The sequence below is a fragment of the Salvelinus namaycush genome, chromosome 11 (genome assembly GCF_016432855.1).
Source record: "Salvelinus namaycush isolate Seneca chromosome 11, SaNama_1.0, whole genome shotgun sequence".
Classification (NCBI taxonomy): domain Eukaryota; kingdom Metazoa; phylum Chordata; class Actinopteri; order Salmoniformes; family Salmonidae; genus Salvelinus; species Salvelinus namaycush.
This window is the reverse complement of record NC_052317.1, coordinates 41,699,182-41,718,738: the sequence shown is the minus strand read 5'-3', so window position 1 is coordinate 41,718,738 and position 19,557 is coordinate 41,699,182. Positions and strand designations below refer to the sequence as shown.

The following is a 19,557-nucleotide window of genomic DNA, read 5'->3' as shown; positions in this document are numbered from 1 at the left end:
CCCTGACGACCGGGAGGAGAGGAGAGGAGCGGAGAGAGAGGAGAGGAGAGGAGAGGAGAGGGAGAGGAGAAGGAGAGGAGAGGAGACAATAGCAGAGGACTGGGAGGAGAGGAGAGGAGAGGAGAGGAGAGGAGAGGAGAGGAAGAGGAGAGGGTTAGAGTTACGTTGAGGGTAGAGAGAGAGAGGAGGATGAGAGAGAGGAGAGGAGAGGAGAGAGCAGGAGAGGGGAGGGGAGGAGAGGAGGGAACACAGGTAGGGCAGGATGGGTTTAAGAAGACATTTCTCCACTTTACACGTTACGTGCATATCAGTGTGATTACATGGATGTGTGTGTCTCACCAGGCGAGGTAGATGTAGTCCTGCTCTGTATACTAGGACTGATGGGTCCCCCTCCTCTGCTGGTGAACGCCTGGACTCTGATGTCATAGGTGGTGTCATGTTTCAGTCCCTGGATGATCATGTGTGTCCCCAACGTCCTGTTAAGACAAGATACGCATGTCATTTTGCAGAGACTATTTTCACACAGATGTGCTTTGCGTCATAATAACAACGATAACAATAGATACGTTATATTAAGCACTTTCCACAGGAGCAATAACATGCAGAGCTATGTAGGACAGGGGGACAGTACAGGGGGACAGTATAGAACCAATAATATACCGAACTATGTAGGACAGGGGGACAGTACATGGGGACAGTATAGAACCAATAACAAGGAGAGCTATGTAGGACAGGGGGACAGTACAGGGGGACAGTACAGGGGACAGTACAGGGTGACAGTATAGAACCAATAATATACCGAACTATGTAGGACAGGGGGACAGTACAGGGGGACAGTAACAGAACCAAATAATACTGAACTATGTAGGACAGGGGGACAGTACAGGGGGACAGTATAGAACCAATAATATACCGAACTATGTAGGACAGGGGACAGTACAGGGGGACAGTACAGGGGGACAGTATAGAACCAATAATATACCGAACTATGTAGGACAGGGGGACAGTACAGGGGGACAGTATAGAACCAATAATATACCGAACTATGTAGGACAGGGGGACAGTACAGGGGGACAGTATAGAACCAATAATATACCGAACTATGTAGGACAGGGGGACAGTACAGGGGGACAGTATAGAACCAATATATACCGACATATGTAGAAAGGGGGACAGTACAGGGGGACAGTACAGGGGGACAGTATAGAACCAATAATATACTGAACTATGTAGGACAGGGGGACAGTACAGGGGAACAGGACAGGGGGACAGTATAGAACCAATAATATACCAAACTATGTAGGACAGGGGGACAGGACAGCGGGACAGTAAAGGACCAATAATATACCGAACTATGTAGGACAGGGGACAGTACAGGGGGACAGTATAAGGACCAATAAGTATACCGAAACTACTGTAGGACAGGGATGACAGTACAGGGGGACCAGTACAGGGGACAGTATAGAACCAATAATATACCGAACTATGTAGGACAGAGGGGACAGTACAGGGGGACAGTATAGAAACCAATAATATACCGAGAACTAGGTAGGACCGGGGGACAGTACAGGGGGACATACAGGGGGACAGATTATAGAACCAATAATATACCGAACTATGTAGGACAGGGGGACAGTACAGGGGGACATAAGGGGACAGTATAGAACCAATAATATAGCCTGAACTATGTAGGAAAGGAGGGACAGTACAGGGGGACATTACAGGGGGGACGAGTATAGAACCAATAATATACCTGGAAACTATGTAGGACAGGGGGACAGTACAGGGAACAAGGACAGGGGGACAGTATAGACCCGAATAATATACCGAAACCTATGTAGGACAGGGGGACAGTACAGGGGGACCAGTACAGGAACCAATATATACCGGAACTATGTAGGACAGGGAGGACAGTACCAGGGGGACATGAATACAGGGGACCAGTATAGAAATAATATACCGAAACTATGTAGGACAGGGAGGACAGTACAGGGGGACCTTACAGGGGGAACCAGGGTAAGAACCAATACTATACCTGAACTATGTAGACCAGGGGACAGTACAAGGGGACATACAGGGGACAGTATAGAACCAATAATATACCGAAACTATGTAGGACAGGGGGACAGTACAGGGGGACATTACAGGGGGACAGTATAGAACCAATATATACCGAACTATGTAGGACAGGGGACAGTACAGGGGGACAGTATAGAACCAATAATATACCGAACTATGTAGGACAGGGCAGTATGACAGGGGACAGTTATAGAACCAATATATACCGAACTATGTAGGACAGGGGGACAGTACAGGGGGACAGTACATGGGGACAGTATAGAACCAATAATATACGAACTATGTAGGACAGGGGGACAGTACAGGGGACAGTATAGAACCATAATATAGAACTTGTAGGACAGGGGACAGTAATACAATAATATACCGAACTATGTAGGACAGGGGGACAGTACAGGGGGGACAGTACAGGGGGACAGTATAGAACCAATATACTGAACTATGTAGGACAGGGGGACAGTACAGGGGGACAGTATAGAACCAATAATATACCGAACTATGTAGGACAGGGGGACAGTACAGGGGGACAGTATAGAACCAATAATATACCGAACTATGTAGGACAGGGGGACAGTACAGGGGGCAGTACAGGGGACAGTATAGAACCAATAATATACCGAACTATGTAGGACAGGGGGACAGTACAGGGGGACATTACAGGGGGACAGTATAGAACCAATAATATGCTGAACTATGTAGGACAGGGGGACAGTACAGGGGGACATTACAGGGGGACAGTATAGAACCAATAATATACCGAACTATGTAGGACAGGGGGACAGTACAGGGGGACAGTATAGAACCAATAATATACCGAACTATGTAGGACAGGGGGACAGTACGGGGGACAGTATAGAACCAATAATATACCGAACTATGTAGGACAGGGGGACAGTACAGGGGGACAGTATAGAACCAATAATATACCGAACTATGTAGGACAGGGGGACAGTACATGGGGACAGTATAGAACCAATAACAAGGTAGAGCTATGTAGGACAGGGGGACAGTACAGGGGGACAGTACAGGGGGACAGTACAGGGTGACAGTATAGAACCAATAATATACCGAACTATGTAGGACAGGGGGACAGTACAGGGGGACAGTACAGAACCAATAATATACCGAACTATGTAGGACAGGGGGACAGTACAGGGGGACAGTATAGAACCAATAATATACCGAACTATGTAGGACAGGGGGACAGTACAGGGGGACAGTACAGGGGGACAGTATAGAACCAATAATATACCGAACTATGTAGGACAGGGGGACAGTAAAGGGGGACAGTATAGAACCAATAATATACTGAACTATGTAGGACAGGGGGACAGTACAGGGGGACAGTATAGAACCAATAATATACCGAACTATGTAGGACAGGGGGACAGTACAGGGGGACAGTATAGAACCAATAATATACCGAACTATGTAGGACAGGGGGACAGTACAGGGGGACAGTATAGAACCAATAATATACCGAACTATGTAGGAAAGGGGGACAGTACAGGGGGACAGTACAGGGGGACAGTATAGAACCAATAATATACTGAACTATGTAGGACAGGGGGACAGTACAGGGGAACAGGACAGGGGGACAGTATAGAACCAATAATATACCAAACTATGTAGGACAGGGGGACAGGACAGGGGGACAGTACAGGACCAATAATATACCGAACTATGTAGGACAGGAGGACAGTACAGGGGGACAGTACAGAACCAATAATATACCGAACTATGTAGGAAGGGAGGACAGTACAGGGGGACAGTACAGGGGGACAGTATAGAACCAATAATATACCGAACTATGTAGGACAGGGGGACAGTACAGGGGGACAGTATAGAACCAATAATATACCGAACTATGTAGGACAGGGGGACAGTACAGGGGGACAGTACAGGGGGACAGTATAGAACCAATAATATACCGAACTATGTAGGACAGGGGGACAGTACAGGGGGACATTACAGGGGGACAGTATAGAACCAATAATATGCTGAACTATGTAGGACAGGGGGACAGTACAGGGGGACATTACAGGGGGACAGTATAGAACCAATAATATACCGAACTATGTAGGACAGGGGGACAGTACAGGGGGACAGTATAGAACCAATAATATACCGAACTATGTAGGACAGGGGGACAGTACGGGGGACAGTATAGAACCAATAATATACCGAACTATGTAGGACAGGGGGACAGTACAGGGGGACAGTACAGGGGGACAGTATAGAACCAATAATATACCGAACTATGTAGGACAGGGGGACAGTACAGGGGGACATTACAGGGGGACAGTATAGAACCAATAATATACTGAACTATGTAGGACAGGGGGACAGTACAAGGGGACATTACAGGGGGACAGTATAGAACCAATAATATACCGAACTATGTAGGACAGGGGGACAGTACAGGGGGACAGTATAGAACCAATAATATACCGAACTATGTAGGACAGGGGACCAGTACAGGGGGACAGTATAGAACCAATAATATACCGAACTATGTAGGACAGGGGGACAGTACAGGGGGACAGTACAGGGGGACAGTATAGAACCAATAATATACCGAACTATGTAGGACAGGGGGACAGTACAGGGGGACAGTATAGAACCAATAATATACCGAACTATGTAGGACAGGGGGACAGTATAGAACCAATAATATACCGAACTATGTAGGACAGGGAGATAGTACAGGGGGACAGTACAGGGGGACAGTATAGAACCAATAATATACCGAACTATGTAGGACAGGGGGATAGTACAGGGGGACAGTATAGGGGGACAGTATATGGGGACAGTACAGGGGGACAGTACAGCGGGACAATACAGGGAGACAATACAGGGGGGCAGTACAGGGGGGCAGTACAGGAGCACGGTACAGCGGGACAATACAGGGGGACAGTACAGGGGGACAGTACAGCGGGACAATACAGGGGGACAGTACAGGGGGACAGTACAGGAGGACAGTACAGGGGGACAGCACAGGAGGACAGTATAGGGGGACAGTACAGGGGGACAGTACAGGGGAACAATACAGGAGGACAGTATAGGGGGACAGTACAGGGGGACAGTACAGCGGGACAGTACAGGGGGACAGTACAGGAGGACAGTACAAGAGGACAGTACAGGGTGACAGTACAGGGTGACAGTACAGGGGGACAGTACAGGGGACCACAACAGAAGCAATAACATACAGAGCTATGGAGGACAGTACAGGGGGACAGTACAGGGGGACAGTACAGGGGGACAGTATAGAACCAATAATATACTGAACTATGTAGGACATGGGGACAGTACAGGGGAACAGGACAGGGGGACAGTATAGAACCAATAATATACCAAACTATGTAGGACAGGGGGACAGGACAGGGGGACAGTACAGGACCAATAATATACCGAACTATGTAGGACAGGAGGACAGTACAGGGGGACAGTACAGGGGGACAGTATAGAACCAATAATATACCGAACTATGTAGGACAGGGGGACAGTACGGGGGACAGTATAGAACCAATAATATACCGAACTATGTAGGACAGGGGGACAGTACAGGGGGACAGTACAGGGGGACAGTATAGAACCAATAATATACCGAACTATGTAGGACAGGGGGACAGTACAGGGGGACATTACAGGGGGACAGTATAGAACCAATAATATACTGAACTATGTAGGACAGGGGGACAGTACAGGGGGACATTACAGGGGGACAGTATAGAACCAATAATATACCGAACTATGTAGGACAGGGGGACAGTACAGGGGGACAGTATAGAACCAATAATATACCGAACTATGTAGGACAGGGGACCAGTACAGGGGGACAGTATAGAACCAATAATATACCGAACTATGTAGGACAGGGGGACAGTACAGGGGGACAGTACAGGGGGACAGTATAGAACCAATAATATACCAAACCATGTAGGACAGGGGGACAGTACAGGGGGACAGTATAGAACCAATAATATACCGAACTATGTAGGACAGGGGGACAGTATAGAACCAATAATATACCGAACTATGTAGGACAGGGGGACAGTACAGGGGGACAGTACAGGGGGACAGTATAGAACCAATAATATACCGAACTATGTAGGACAGGGGGATAGTACAGGGGGACAGTATAGGGGGACAGTATATGGGGACAGTACAGGGGGACAGTACAGCGGGACAATACAGGGAGACAATACAGGGGGGCAGTACAGGGGGGCAGTACAGGGGGGCAGTACAGGAGCACGGTACAGCGGGACAATACAGGGGGACAGTACAGGGGGACAGTACAGCGGGACAATACAGGGGGACAGTACAGGGGGACAGTACAGGGGGACAGTACAGGGGGACAGCACAGGAGGACAGTATAGGGGGACAGTACAGGGGGACAGTACAGGGGAACAATACAGGAGGACAGTATAGGGGGACAGTACAGGAGGACAGTATAGGAGGACAATAAGCCTTCGGAAGTTATGGTGTTTTTATCCTCAATAATTTCCTGATACAGTAGCAGTCTGGACACATCTACTCATTCAAGGGTTTTTCTTTATTTTTACTATTTTCTACATTATAGAATAATAGTGAAGACATCACAACTATGGAATAACACATATGGAATCATGTAGTAACCAAAAAAGTGTTAAACAATAAAAAATGTATTTTATATTTGAGATTCTTCAAAGTAGCCACCCTTGATGACAGCTTTGCACACTCTTGGCATTCTCTCAACCAACTTCATGAGGTAGTCACCTGGAATGCATTTCAATTAACAGGTGTGCCTTAATTTGTGGAATTTCTTTCCTCTTTAAATGCATTTGAGCCAATCAGTTGTGTTGTGACAAGGTAAGGGTGGTCTACAGAAGATAGCCCTATTTGGTAAAACACCAAGTCCATTTTATGGCACGACATCATATTATGAAGGTATCATCATTCTACAATGTAGAAAATTGTCAAAATAAAGAAAAACCCTTAGATGAGTTGGTGTGTCCAAACGTTTGACTGGTACTGTATATAATGTCTCTGGCTGGATGCACCCTAACGTTTTAAATTAGCATATACTGTACATTCAATCAATCAATCAATCAATCAATCAATCAATCAATCAATCAATCAATGGATCAATAGTGAATAGTACCTGTTGGTGCTGTTGGTGTGGCTGTTGATGTCTCTGTACACCACAACATACTGCAGTATCTTCCCGTTCCTCTCAGACAGCTCCGGGGGATCCCACGCCAGCTGGGTGGTCGACGTGGTCAACCTAAACGGTAGCGTGTGTTAGTAGTGCACCCTGCCTATTGGCTGTCGGTAATCTAGTCCTACGAGACGGGCACACGTGAAGTGATATCGTTTAGACACACCTCTCATTATTCACAGACTCAGAAATAAACACCAAGAACAAGGAGGATTCTATCTACCGGATATTGGTATCACACACACACACACGCACGCACGCACGCACGCACGCGCACACACACACACACACACGCACACACACACACACACATGCACACACGCACGCACGCACGCACACACACACGCACACACACACACACGCACACACGCACACACACACACACACATGCACGCACACGCAGGTACGCACCCTGTCACACGGAGGTTTAAGGGGTACCCGCTGGGCACATCTTCCTGGGTGCTGATCTCCTTGACATAGGCGTCTCCGAAACCGGCGCGGTTTTGTGCACTCAGCCGGAACACGTAGGTGGCGCCCTTGTGCAGTTCGGTGGCGGTGTAGTGGTCGTCCGTCCGTTTGAATTTCCGTGAGGTGTACGCCTGGATTTAATTAAAGTGGATTTTATTTGTTGGGGCAGTAAATAATACATACAAGTGTCTTCGGAAAGTATTCAGACCCCTTGACTTTATCCACATTTTGTTACGTTACAGCCCTATTAAAGAATGGATTAAATAAATACAAATTCTCAGCAATCTACACACAATACCCCATAATGACGAAGCGAAAACAGGGTTTTGAGAATTTTTTGCAAGTTTATTAAAAATTAAAAACAGAAATACCTTATCTACATTAGTATTCAGACCCTTTGCTATGAGACTTGAAATTGAGCTCAGGTGCATCCTGTTTCCATTGATCATCCTTGATGTTTCTACAACTTGATTGGAGTCCATCTGTGGTAAATTCAATTGATTGGACATGATTTGGAAAGGCACACACCTGTCTATATAAGGTCCCACAGTTGACAGTGCATGTCAGAGCAGAAACCAAGCCATGAGGTCGAAGGAATTGTTCGTAGAGCTCTGAGACAGGATTGTGTCGAGGCACAGATCTGGGGAAGGGTACCAAAACATTTCTGCAGCATTGAAGGTCCCCAAGAACAGTGGCCTCCATCATCCTTAAATGGAAGAAGTTTGGAACCACCAAGACTCTTCCTAGAGCAGGCCGCCCGGCCAAACTGAGCAATTGGGGTAGAAGGGTGTTGGTCAGGAAGGTGACCAAGAAACAAATGGTCACTCTGACAGAGCTTCAGAGCTCCTCTGTGGAGATGGGAGAACCTTCCAGAAGGACAACCATCTCTGCAGCACTCCACCAATCAGGTCTTTATGTTAGAGTGGCCAGATGGAAGCCACTCCTCAGTAAAATGCACATGACAGCCCGCTTGGAGTTTGCCAAAAAGGTACCTATAGACTCATAGACTCTCAGACCATGAGAAACACGATTCTCTGGTCTGATGAAACCAAGATTGAACTCTTTGGCCTCAAGTTTGGAGGAAACCTGGCACCATCCCTACGGTGATGCATGGTGGTGGCAGCATCATGCTGTGGGGATGTTTTTCACCGGCAGGGACTGGGAGACTAGTCAGGATTGAGGGAAAGATGAACGGAGCAAAGTACAGAGAGATCCTTGATGAAAACCTGCTCCAGAGCGTTCAGGACCTCAGACTGGGGTGAAGGTTCACCTTCCAACGGACAACGACTCTAAGCACACAGCCAAGGCAACGCAGGAGTGGCTTCGGGACAAGTCTCCGAATGTCCTTGAGTTGCCCAGCCAGAGCCCGGACTTGAACCCGATCAAACATCTCTGGAGAGACTTGAAAATATATGTGCAGTGACGCTCCCCATCCAACCTGACAGAGCTTGAGAGGATCTGTAGAGAAGAATGGGAGAAACTCCCCAAATACAGGTGTGCCAAGCTTGTAGGCGTCATACCCAAGAAGACTCAAGGCTGTAATCACTGCCAAAGGTGTTTCAACAAAGTACTGAGTAAAGGGTCTGAATACTTATGTAAATATGATATTTCAGTTTTACATTTTTTATACATTTGCTTAAAGAAATATATATATCTTTTTGCTTCGTCATTATGGGGTATTGGGTGTAGATTGATAAGGGGAAAAAAACAAAAAATGGAATACATTTCAGTATTAGGCTGTAACGTAACAAAATGTGGATAAAGTCAAGGGGTCTGAATACTTTCCGATTGCACTGTATGTCAATACCATGTGCCTTTGATCTCAGAGAATTGGACTGAAAGCAGGAATTAAAGGGGAAGTTGGAACCGAACCAACGATTACAGTTCCTCCTTGGCCCTATAGGCTACTTTCACGGTGAGGAAGTTGGAACCGAACCAACGACTACAGTTCCTCCTTGGCCCTATAGGCTACTTTCACGGTGAGGAAGTTGGAACCGAACCAACGACTACAGTTCCTCCTTGGCCCTATAGGCTACTTTCACGGTGAGGAAGTTGGAACCGAACCAACGACTACAGTTCCTCCTTGGCCCTATAGGCTACTTTCACGGTGAGGAAGTTGGAACCGAACCAACGACTACAGTTCCTCCTTGGCCCTATAGGCTACTTTCACGGTGAGGAAGTTGGAACCGAACCAACGATTACAGTTCCTCCTTGGCCCTACAGGCTACTTTCACGGTGAGGAAGTTGGAACCAAACCAACGACTACAGTTCCTCCTTGGCCCTATAGGCTACTTTCACGGTGAGGAAGTTGGAACCGAACCAACGACTACAGTTCCTCCTTGGCCCTATAGGCTACTTTCACGGTGAGGAAGTTGGAACCGAACCAACGACTACAGTTCCTCCTTGGCCCTATAGGCTACTTTCACGGTGAGGAAGTTGGAACCGAACCAACGATTACAGTTCCTCCTTGGCCCTATAGGCTACTTTCACGGTGAGGAAGTTGGAACCGAACCAACGACTACAGTTCCTCCTTGGCCCTATAGGCTACTTTCACGGTGAGGAAGTTGGAACCGAACCAACGACTACAGTTCCTCCTTGGCCCTATAGGCTACTTTCACGGTGAGGAAGTTGGAACCGAACCAACGATTACAGTTCCTCCTTGGCCCTACAGGCTACTTTCACGGTGAGGAAGTTGGAACCGAACCAACGACTACAGTTCCTCCTTGGCCCTATAGGCTACTTTCACGGTGAGGAAGTTGGAACCGAACCAACGACTACAGTTCCTCCTTGGCCCTATAGGCTACTTTCACGGTGAGGAAGTTGGAACCGAACCAACGACTACAGTTCCTCCTTGGCCCTATAGGCTACTTTCACGGTGAGGAAGTTGGAACCGAACCAACGATTACAGTTCCTCCTTGGCCCTATAGGCTACTTTCACGGTGAGGAAGTTGGAACCGAACCAACGACTACAGTTCCTCCTTGGCCCTATAGGCTACTTTCACGGTGAGGAAGTTGGAACCGAACCAACGACTACAGTTCCTCCTTGGCCCTATAGGCTACTTTCACGGTGAGGAAGTTGGAACCGAACCAACGACTACAGTTCCTCCTTGGCCCTACAGGCTACTTTCACGGTGAGGAAGTTGGAACCAAACCAACGACTACAGTTCCTCCTTGGCCCTATAGGCTACTTTCACGGTGAGGAAGTTGGAACCGAACCAACGACTACAGTTCCTCCTTGGCCCTATAGGCTACTTTCACGGTGAGGAAGTTGGAACCGAACCAACGACTACAGTTCCTCCTTGGCCCTATAGGCTACTTTCACGGTGAGGAAGTTGGAACCGAACCAACGATTACAGTTCCTCCTTGGCCCTATAGGCTACTTTCACGGTGAGGAAGTTGGAACCGAACCAACGACTACAGTTCCTCCTTGGCCCTATAGGCTACTTTCACGGTGAGGAAGTTGGAACCGAACCAACGACTACAGTTCCTCCTTGGCCCTATAGGCTACTTTCACGGTGAGGAAGTTGGAACCGAACCAACGATTACAGTTCCTCCTTGGCCCTATAGGCTACTTTCACGGTGAGGAAGTTGGAACCGAACCAACGATTACAGTTCCTCCTTGGCCCTATAGGCTACTTTCACGGTGAGGAAGTTGGAACCGTAAAACATCAAGTTCAAATCCCGAAACTTCCCTTTTAAAAAACACTTATTTCCAAAGTGGTCCTTTGTGGACCGTATTCATAAAACCGTCTCTATGCGCTGGTCTAGAATCAGGTCTTATCCATGCTATCATATTCATTATGATCTAAAAGGGGCCGAAACTGATCCTAGATCAGTAACTCTGGAGATGCTTCGTGAATACAGGATGGTAAAAAGGACATCTACCGTGTCCTCTTGGAGTCTGTACTGCAGCAGATAGCCCATCAATTCTCCGACCATGTCTTTAGGAGGCTGCCACTGGATCAGGGCGGTGTTGCCCATAGTGGTGCTGATCATCATGGTTGGGCGACCCGGGACTGGGGGGGGGGGGGTAAGAGAAAATATATGAGGAAAGCTTCATACATCACAGATGGACACCTCAGCCATACAGTCTTGTCCAGTTTGTAAAACACAGACGGACACCTCAGCCATACAGTCTCCCTCAGCGGTATCTCACCGTCCCAGTGACCAGTAACGGTAGTACCTCTCCCTCAGCGGTATCTCATCCCCCCAGTGACCAGTAACGGTAGTACCTCTCCCTCAGCGGTATCTCACCCCCCAAGTGACCAGTAACGGTAGTACCTCTCCCTCAGCGGTATCTCATCCCCCCCAGTGACCAGTAACGGTAGTACCTCTCCCTCAGCGGTATCTCACCCCCCAAGTGACCAGTAACGGTAGTACCTCTCCCTCAGCAGTATCTCACCCCCCCAGTGGCCAGTAACGGTAGTACCTCTCCCTCAGCGGTATCTCACCCCCCAGTGGCCAGTAACAGTATCTCACCCCCCAGTGGCCAGTAACGGTATCTCACCCCCCCCAGTGGCCAGTAACGGTATCTCACCCTCCCAGTGGCCAGTAGCGGTATCTCACCCCCCAGTGGCCAGTAACGGTATCTCACCCCCCAGTGACCAGTAACGGTATCTCACCTGCTCCAGTGGTGGTGATGACTTTAGCTTTGCTACGCGCCCCGTCTCCCTTGGTTGTGTAGGCTGCCACGGTAACAGAGTAGGAGGTCTCGGAGTGCAGACCAGTGATGGTGGCCTCCTGAGAGAAGCAACATATGGTCAGGAGTTAGAGGTTAGGGGTCAAGGGTTAGAGGTCAGGGACTAGAGGTCGACCACACAGACTGTGTGTGAGCGACACGTTCGCCTTACTTCATGTATCCAAAAACGCCATCCCCTTAGACAAGAATGCATCGACACACACACACACACACACACACACACACACACACACCTTTCTCCATCCACCTACAGTGTCTATTTTCATGCCAATTCGGGAACATTGAAAAAATGTATTTTCCATCAACACTGATGTCTAAAATGGAGAAAGGTTTTTAGAAGGCACTGTGTCTGTCACCATAAAGCCAAAACACACACAAACCCAGAGAAACAAACAGAGGAACCAGAACTGAACAGCACCCATGTGTCAGTGTTCATACCTGCAGCCTTGGGTTTAACCTGGGTCACGTTCAGTAGGGCACAATGTATCAAAACATTTAGCAACAGAAAATGAGCGATTAAAATGTATGACCTGAAATAATGCAACAGAAAACACTGACACACAAGGTGGACCGGAACAAACCGGTAACAGAAAACACTGACACACAAGGTGGACCGGAACAAACCGGTAACAGAAAACACTGACACACAAGGTGGACCGGAACAAACCGGTAACAGAAAACATTGACACACAAGGTGGACCGGAACAAACCGGTAACAGAAAACACTGACACACAAGGTGGACCGGAACAAACCGGTAACAGAAAACACTGACACACAAGGTGGACCGGAACAAACCGGTAACAGAAAACATTGACACACAATCAGGGACCTGAAGCTTTGGAACTGCAGCGAGCGCACACACACTGACACACACACACACACACACACACTGACACACGCACACACTGACACACGCACACACACACTGACACACACGCACGCACACACACACACACACGCACATACACACACACACGCACGTGCACACGTGTCTGTGTGTGTCTGTGTGTGTCTGAGTGTCTTTGTCTGTATGTCTGTGTCTGTGTGTGTGTCTGTGTGTGTGTCTTTGTGTGTGTGTCTTTGTGTGTGTGTCTTTGTGTGTGTGTCTTTGTGTGTGTGTCTTTGTGTGTGTCTGTGCGTGCGTGCGTGCGTGCGTGTGTCAGTGTGTGTGTGTTTAGCTCTATCAGCCTGCAGTGTTCCTCTCGTATTCTCTCACTGTGATATTTGCCTAATGCCGTTTCTCTAACTAATCAACGGTTTAATTTCCTAATCATGGAAGAACATTTAACAGTCTATATAAACCTGGAGAGTGTGTTTTTTTTTTTTTTACAGTCTTTCTAAGTTGTCTCTCTGTGCTCCCTCATCAGCCATAAAGAGAGACTGGAGGAGACCAGAGAGAGAAAATTGTGAATTTTCTGAGAAAACCTTTTAACTTTTATAGAGAGGCAAGATGCAATTACTGTAATCACCCAGAATGACTTTTTACCGCCTGACTCAGTGATCTGGGCTGTCTGGGAAAGTCACATGGGGATTCTTAGGACTGTTTCGGTAAAGGTTTGCTCTACCTGCTACGCCGGGACCGAGAAACTGAGAAAAAAACAGCTTCTATCTCGAGGTCATCAGACTGCTAAACAGCCATCACTAACTCAGAGAGGCTGCTGCCTACGCTGAGACCCAATCACTGGCCACTTTAATAAAGGGATCACTAGTCACTTTAAATAATGCCACTTTAATAATGTTTACCTATCTTACATTACTCATATCACATGTATATACTGTATTTTATACCATCTAGTGCACCTCGCCGCTCGGCCATCGCTCATCCATATATTTATATGTATATATTCATTCTCATTCGACCCTTTAGATTGGTGTGTATTAGGTATTTGTTGTGGAATTGTTAGATTACATGTTAGATATTACTGCACTGTCGGAACTAGAAGCACAAGCATTTCACTACACTCACATTAACATCTGCTAACCGTGTGTATGTGACCAATACAATTTGATTTGGTTTGATTTGGACCTAATGCTTTAAGTAACACTAAAGGATATCAGTGACACACACACACACACACACACACACACACACACACACACACACACACACACACATCCACACACACGTAGGCTAGGTGCCTGTGTGTACATGGCTGCATCTGTGTGTGTGTGCTCGCGCATCTAGGATCTCTGGAGATCAGAGTCGTCCCTCACAGGGGAGTGGACCTGGTCGTCATCTAGGATCTCTGGAGATCAGAGTCGTCCCTCACAGGGGAGTGGACCTGGTCGTCATCTAGGATCTCTGGAGATCAGAGTCGTCCCTCACAGGGGAGTGGACCTGGTCGTCATCTAGGATCTCTGGAGATCAGAGTCATCCCTCACAGGGGAGTGGACATGGTCGTCATCTAGGATCTCTGGAGATCAGAGTCGTCCCTCACAGGGGAGTGGACCTGGTCGTCATCTAGGATCTCTGGAGATCAGAGTCGTCCCTCACAGGGGAGTGGACCTGGTCGTCATCTAGGATCTCTGGAGATCAGAGTCGTCCCTCACAGGGGAGTGGACCTGGTCGTCATCTAGGATCTCTGGAGATCAGAGTCGTCCCTCACAGGGGAGTGGACCTGGTCATCATCTAACACATTATTATAATGTGCTGCATTATAACACCATTATGAGATAGTGTGTGTGTGTGTGTGTGTGTGTGTGTGTGTGTGTGTGTGTGTGTGTGTGTGTGGTGTGTTTAGATGTTATTGTTGTTACATAACACACCAAGTAAACCACACAGTTAGACCATCACCATCTTGGTCATTGGGTTATAATGGGGTTAAAGTATCAAGTGGTTTATCAGCAAGCCCAAAATAGAGGAACGCACGCACGCACGCACGCACGCACGCACGCACGCACACACGCACGCACACACACACAAACTGAGCATTCCTGATGGTCTCAACGCAGCTGATGGGGAGAAAGAAAACCTTCCCAACACAACCCAAACCAGAACCTTCCCAGCACACTGTACACACTAGAGTTACTCACATACTCTGTGGACTCCTCAATATTCCACTGATGGGAGAGAGAGAGAGAGAGAGAGAGAGAGAGACAGACATGGGAGAAAGAGGGGGATGGAGGGATGAGTAACAGACAACAAAACAGAAAAAAAAGATATGCCTTTTTTTCCTCTACAGACAAATGTGGGTGTCAACAGTGTTATCACACATTAGAGAAAGAGAGAGGGAGACAGAGAGAGAGAGAGAGAGAGAGAGAGAGACAGAGACAGACAGAGAGAGACAGAGAGAGAGAGAGAGAGAGAGAGAGAGAGAGAGACAGAGAGAGAGACAGAGAGAGAGATAGAGTGATAGAAAGAGATATGGAAAGAGAATGTAGAATTAAAGAGGTGTGCACCTTGACTCCTGAAGGCCTCTACTTGGAGCAGAGCGGTAACTAACAACAGTCTGGGACTGAACGTTGATCGGTTCAGGAGTAGATGTCCTGCCTCGTTACCCATGCTGTGTACCAAACAGAACCCTATTCTACATGCTGCACTACTGTTGACAAGAGCCCTATATAGGGAATAGGGTGCCATTTGGGACTTTGCCCTAGTCTGAATTAAATGTATCATTTTCAATAGCTGCTCACCAAGGACAACAACATTCAGAGAACTATACAGAGACACAGTGCCATCCCCCTGCTGCTACCACTCTACAATGCTACGTTAGCCCTGTCCCGTCACATCCCCCTGCTGCTACCACTCTACAATGCTACGTTAGCCCTGTCCCATCACATCCCCCTGCTGCTACCACTCTACACTGCTACGCTAGCCCTGTCCCATCACCTCCCCCTGCCGCTACCACTCTACACTGCTACGCTAGCCCTGTCCCATCACCTCCCCCTGCTGCTACCACTCTACAATGCTACGTTAGCCCTGTCCCGTCACCTCCCCCTGCTGCTACCACTCTACAATGCTACGTTAGCCCTGTCCCATCACCTCCCCCTGCTGCTACCACTCTACAATGCTACGTTAGCCCTGTCCCGTCACATCCCCCTGCTGCTACCACGCTACGCTAGCCCTGTCAAGTCACCTCCCCCCGCTGCTACCACTCTACACTGCTACGTTAGCCCTGTCCCGTCACATCCCCCTGCTGCTACCACTCTACAATGCTACGCTAGCCCTGTCCTGTCACCTCCCCCTGCTGCTACCACGCTACGCTAGCCCTGTCCCGTCACCTCCCCCTGCTGCTACCACTCTACACTGCTACGTTAGCCCTGTCCCGTCACCTCCCCCTGCTGCTACCACTCTACACTGCTACGCTAGCCCTGTCCCGTCACCTCCCCCTGCTGCTACCACTCTACACTGCTACGTTAGCCCTGTCCCGTCACATCCCCCTGCTGCTACCACTCTACACTGCTACGCTAGCCCTGTCCCGTCACATCCCCCTGCTGCTACCACTCTACACCGCTACGCTAGCCCTGTCACGTCACATCCCCCTGCTGCTACCACTCTACACTGCTACGTTAGCCCTGTCCCATCACCTCCCCCTGCTGCTACCACTCTACACTGCTACGTTAGCCCTGTCCCGTCACATCCCCCTGCTGCTACCACGCTACAATGCTACGTTAGCCCTGTCCCGTCACCTCCCCTTGCTGCTACCACTCTACAATGCTACGCTAGCCCTGTCCCATCACCTCCCCCTGCCGCTACCACTCTACACTGCTACGCTAGCCCTGTCCCATCACCTCCCCCTGCTGCTACCACTCTACAATGCTACGTTAGCCCTGTCCCGTCACATCCCCCTGCTGCTACCACTCTACAATGCTACGTTAGCCCTGTCCCATCACCTCCCCCTGCTGCTACCACTCTACAATGCTACGTTAGCCCTGTCCCGTCACATCCCCCTGCTGCTACCACGCTACGCTAGCCCTGTCAAGTCACCTCCCCCCGCTGCTACCACTCTACACTGCTACGTTAGCCCTGTCCCGTCACATCCCCCTGCTGCTACCACTCTACAATGCTACGCTAGCCCTGTCCTGTCACCTCCCCCTGCTGCTACCACGCTACGCTAGCCCTGTCCCGTCACCTCCCCCTGCTGCTACCACTCTACACTGCTACGTTAGCCCTGTCCCGTCACCTCCCCCTGCTGCTACCACTCTACACTGCTACGCTAGCCCTGTCCCGTCACCTCCCCCTGCTGCTACCACTCTACACTGCTACGTTAGCCCTGTCCCGTCACATCCCCCTGCTGCTACCACTCTACACTGCTACGCTAGCCCTGTCCCGTCACATCCCCCTGCTGCTACCACTCTACACCGATACGCTAGCCCTGTCACGTCACATCCCCCTGCTGCTACCACTCTACACTGCTACGTTAGCCCTGTCCCATCACCTCCCCCTGCTGCTACCACTCTACACTGCTACGTTAGCCCTGTCCCGTCACATCCCCCTGCTGCTACCACGCTACAATGCTACGTTAGCCCTGTCCCGTCACCTCCCCTTGCTGCTACCACTCTACAATGCTACGTTAGCCCTGTCCCGTCACCTCCCCCTGCTGCTACCACTCTACAATGCTACGTTAGCCCTGTCCCGTCACCTCCCCTTGCTGCTACCACTCTACAATGCTACGTTAGCCCTGTCCCGTCACCTCCCCTTGCTGCTACCACTCTACAATGCTACGTTAGCCCTGTCCCGTCACCTCCCCCTGCTGCTACCACTCTACGTTGTTACAAACTTAGTCTAAGTTTGTAACAACGTCACAGAACCAGTTACGACCAGGTACGACCAGTTACGGCCAGTTACGGCCAGTTACGGCCAGTTACGGCCAGTTACGACCAGTTACGACCAGTTACGACCAGTTACGACCATCAGATCATCCATATACTAGAGAAATAAACGATGGGTTTTTAACACAACCGTCTCATATCATCAGGTAGGGGCTGGTTCAGTAGCCAACGACATGCTGTTGAAATGTTGATAGCCTACGTCAAAACCAAATGGTACGTAGTCACTAAAGTAGATGGGGGGGGGGTTGTTAAATTATATCTTAAAAAAAAAATGGAGGGAATTTGCAGTTGCAGTTGTTTCTTCTTGTGAGCGCTGAGCGATTTGTAGCGGAGCTTAAGAGGTGTGTGAAGACAGCTCCATGAGCGACGAGTGGGATTTACAGCTGCTCACATAGCCTGGCACGCACGCACGCACGCACGCACGCACGCACGCACGCACGCACGCACGCACGCACGCACGCACGCACGCACGCACGCACGCACGCACGCACGCACGCACGCACGCACGCACGCACGCACGCACGCACGCACGCACGCACGCACGCACGCACGCACGCACGCACGCACGCACGCACGCACGCACGCACGCACACACACACACACACACACACACACACACACACACACACACACACACACACACACACACACGTCAGGCCTAATGAAGGGTAAAACGTTGATCGTAGTGGGACTAGGTTCTAGTAGTGATCTCTGGCCCTGGTAATGATCGCAGTAGGACTGTACTGGTTAAGTACACTGAGCAGACAAAACATTAAGAACACCTGTTCTTTCCCTGACATAGACTGACCAGGTGTCACGACTTCCACCACTTCCTTGTTCGGGCGGCGTTCGGCGGTCGACGTCACCGACCTTCTAGCCATCGCTGATCCATTTTTCATTTTCCATTGGTTTTGTCTTGTCTTCCATCACACCTGGTTCCAATCTCATCAATTACATGTTGTGTATTTAACCCTCTGTTTCCCCTCATGTCCTTGGTGATTGTTTGTTGTATGTGATGTGTTCTAGTCATGTCCTTGGTGATTGTTTGTTGTATGTGATGTGTGCTAGTCATGTCCTTGGTGATTGTTTGTTGTATGTGATGTGTGCTAGTCATGTCCTTGGTGATTGTTTGTTGTATGTGATGTGTGCTAGTCATGTCCTTGGTGATTGTTTGTTGTATGTGATGGTGCTAGTCATGTCCTTGGTGATTGTTTGTTGTATGTGATGTGTTCTAGTCATGTCCTTGGTGATTGTTTGTTGTATGTGATGTGTTCTAGTCATGTCCTTGGTGATTGTTTGTTGTATGTGATGTGTGCTAGTCATGTCCTTGGTGATTGT

At 48.9% G+C, this 19,557-nt stretch overlaps 1 protein-coding gene across 1 annotated transcript in view; it reads right to left on the bottom strand.

Annotated features, from left to right (window-relative positions):
• Positions 1–19,557, bottom strand: part of LOC120055420 (receptor-type tyrosine-protein phosphatase F-like) — a 218,477-nt gene that overhangs the window by 35,742 nt on the left and 163,178 nt on the right. Inside the window, exons 15-20 of the mRNA XM_039003282.1 lie at positions 15,481–15,507; positions 12,370–12,487; positions 11,633–11,763; positions 7,691–7,878; positions 7,223–7,345; positions 340–476 (exon numbers count right to left, since the gene is read on the bottom strand). Of these exons, the coding sequence (XP_038859210.1) occupies positions 340–476; positions 7,223–7,345; positions 7,691–7,878; positions 11,633–11,763; positions 12,370–12,487; positions 15,481–15,507 (724 nt within the window). The remainder of the gene's footprint in view (positions 1–339; positions 477–7,222; positions 7,346–7,690; positions 7,879–11,632; positions 11,764–12,369; positions 12,488–15,480; positions 15,508–19,557) is intronic.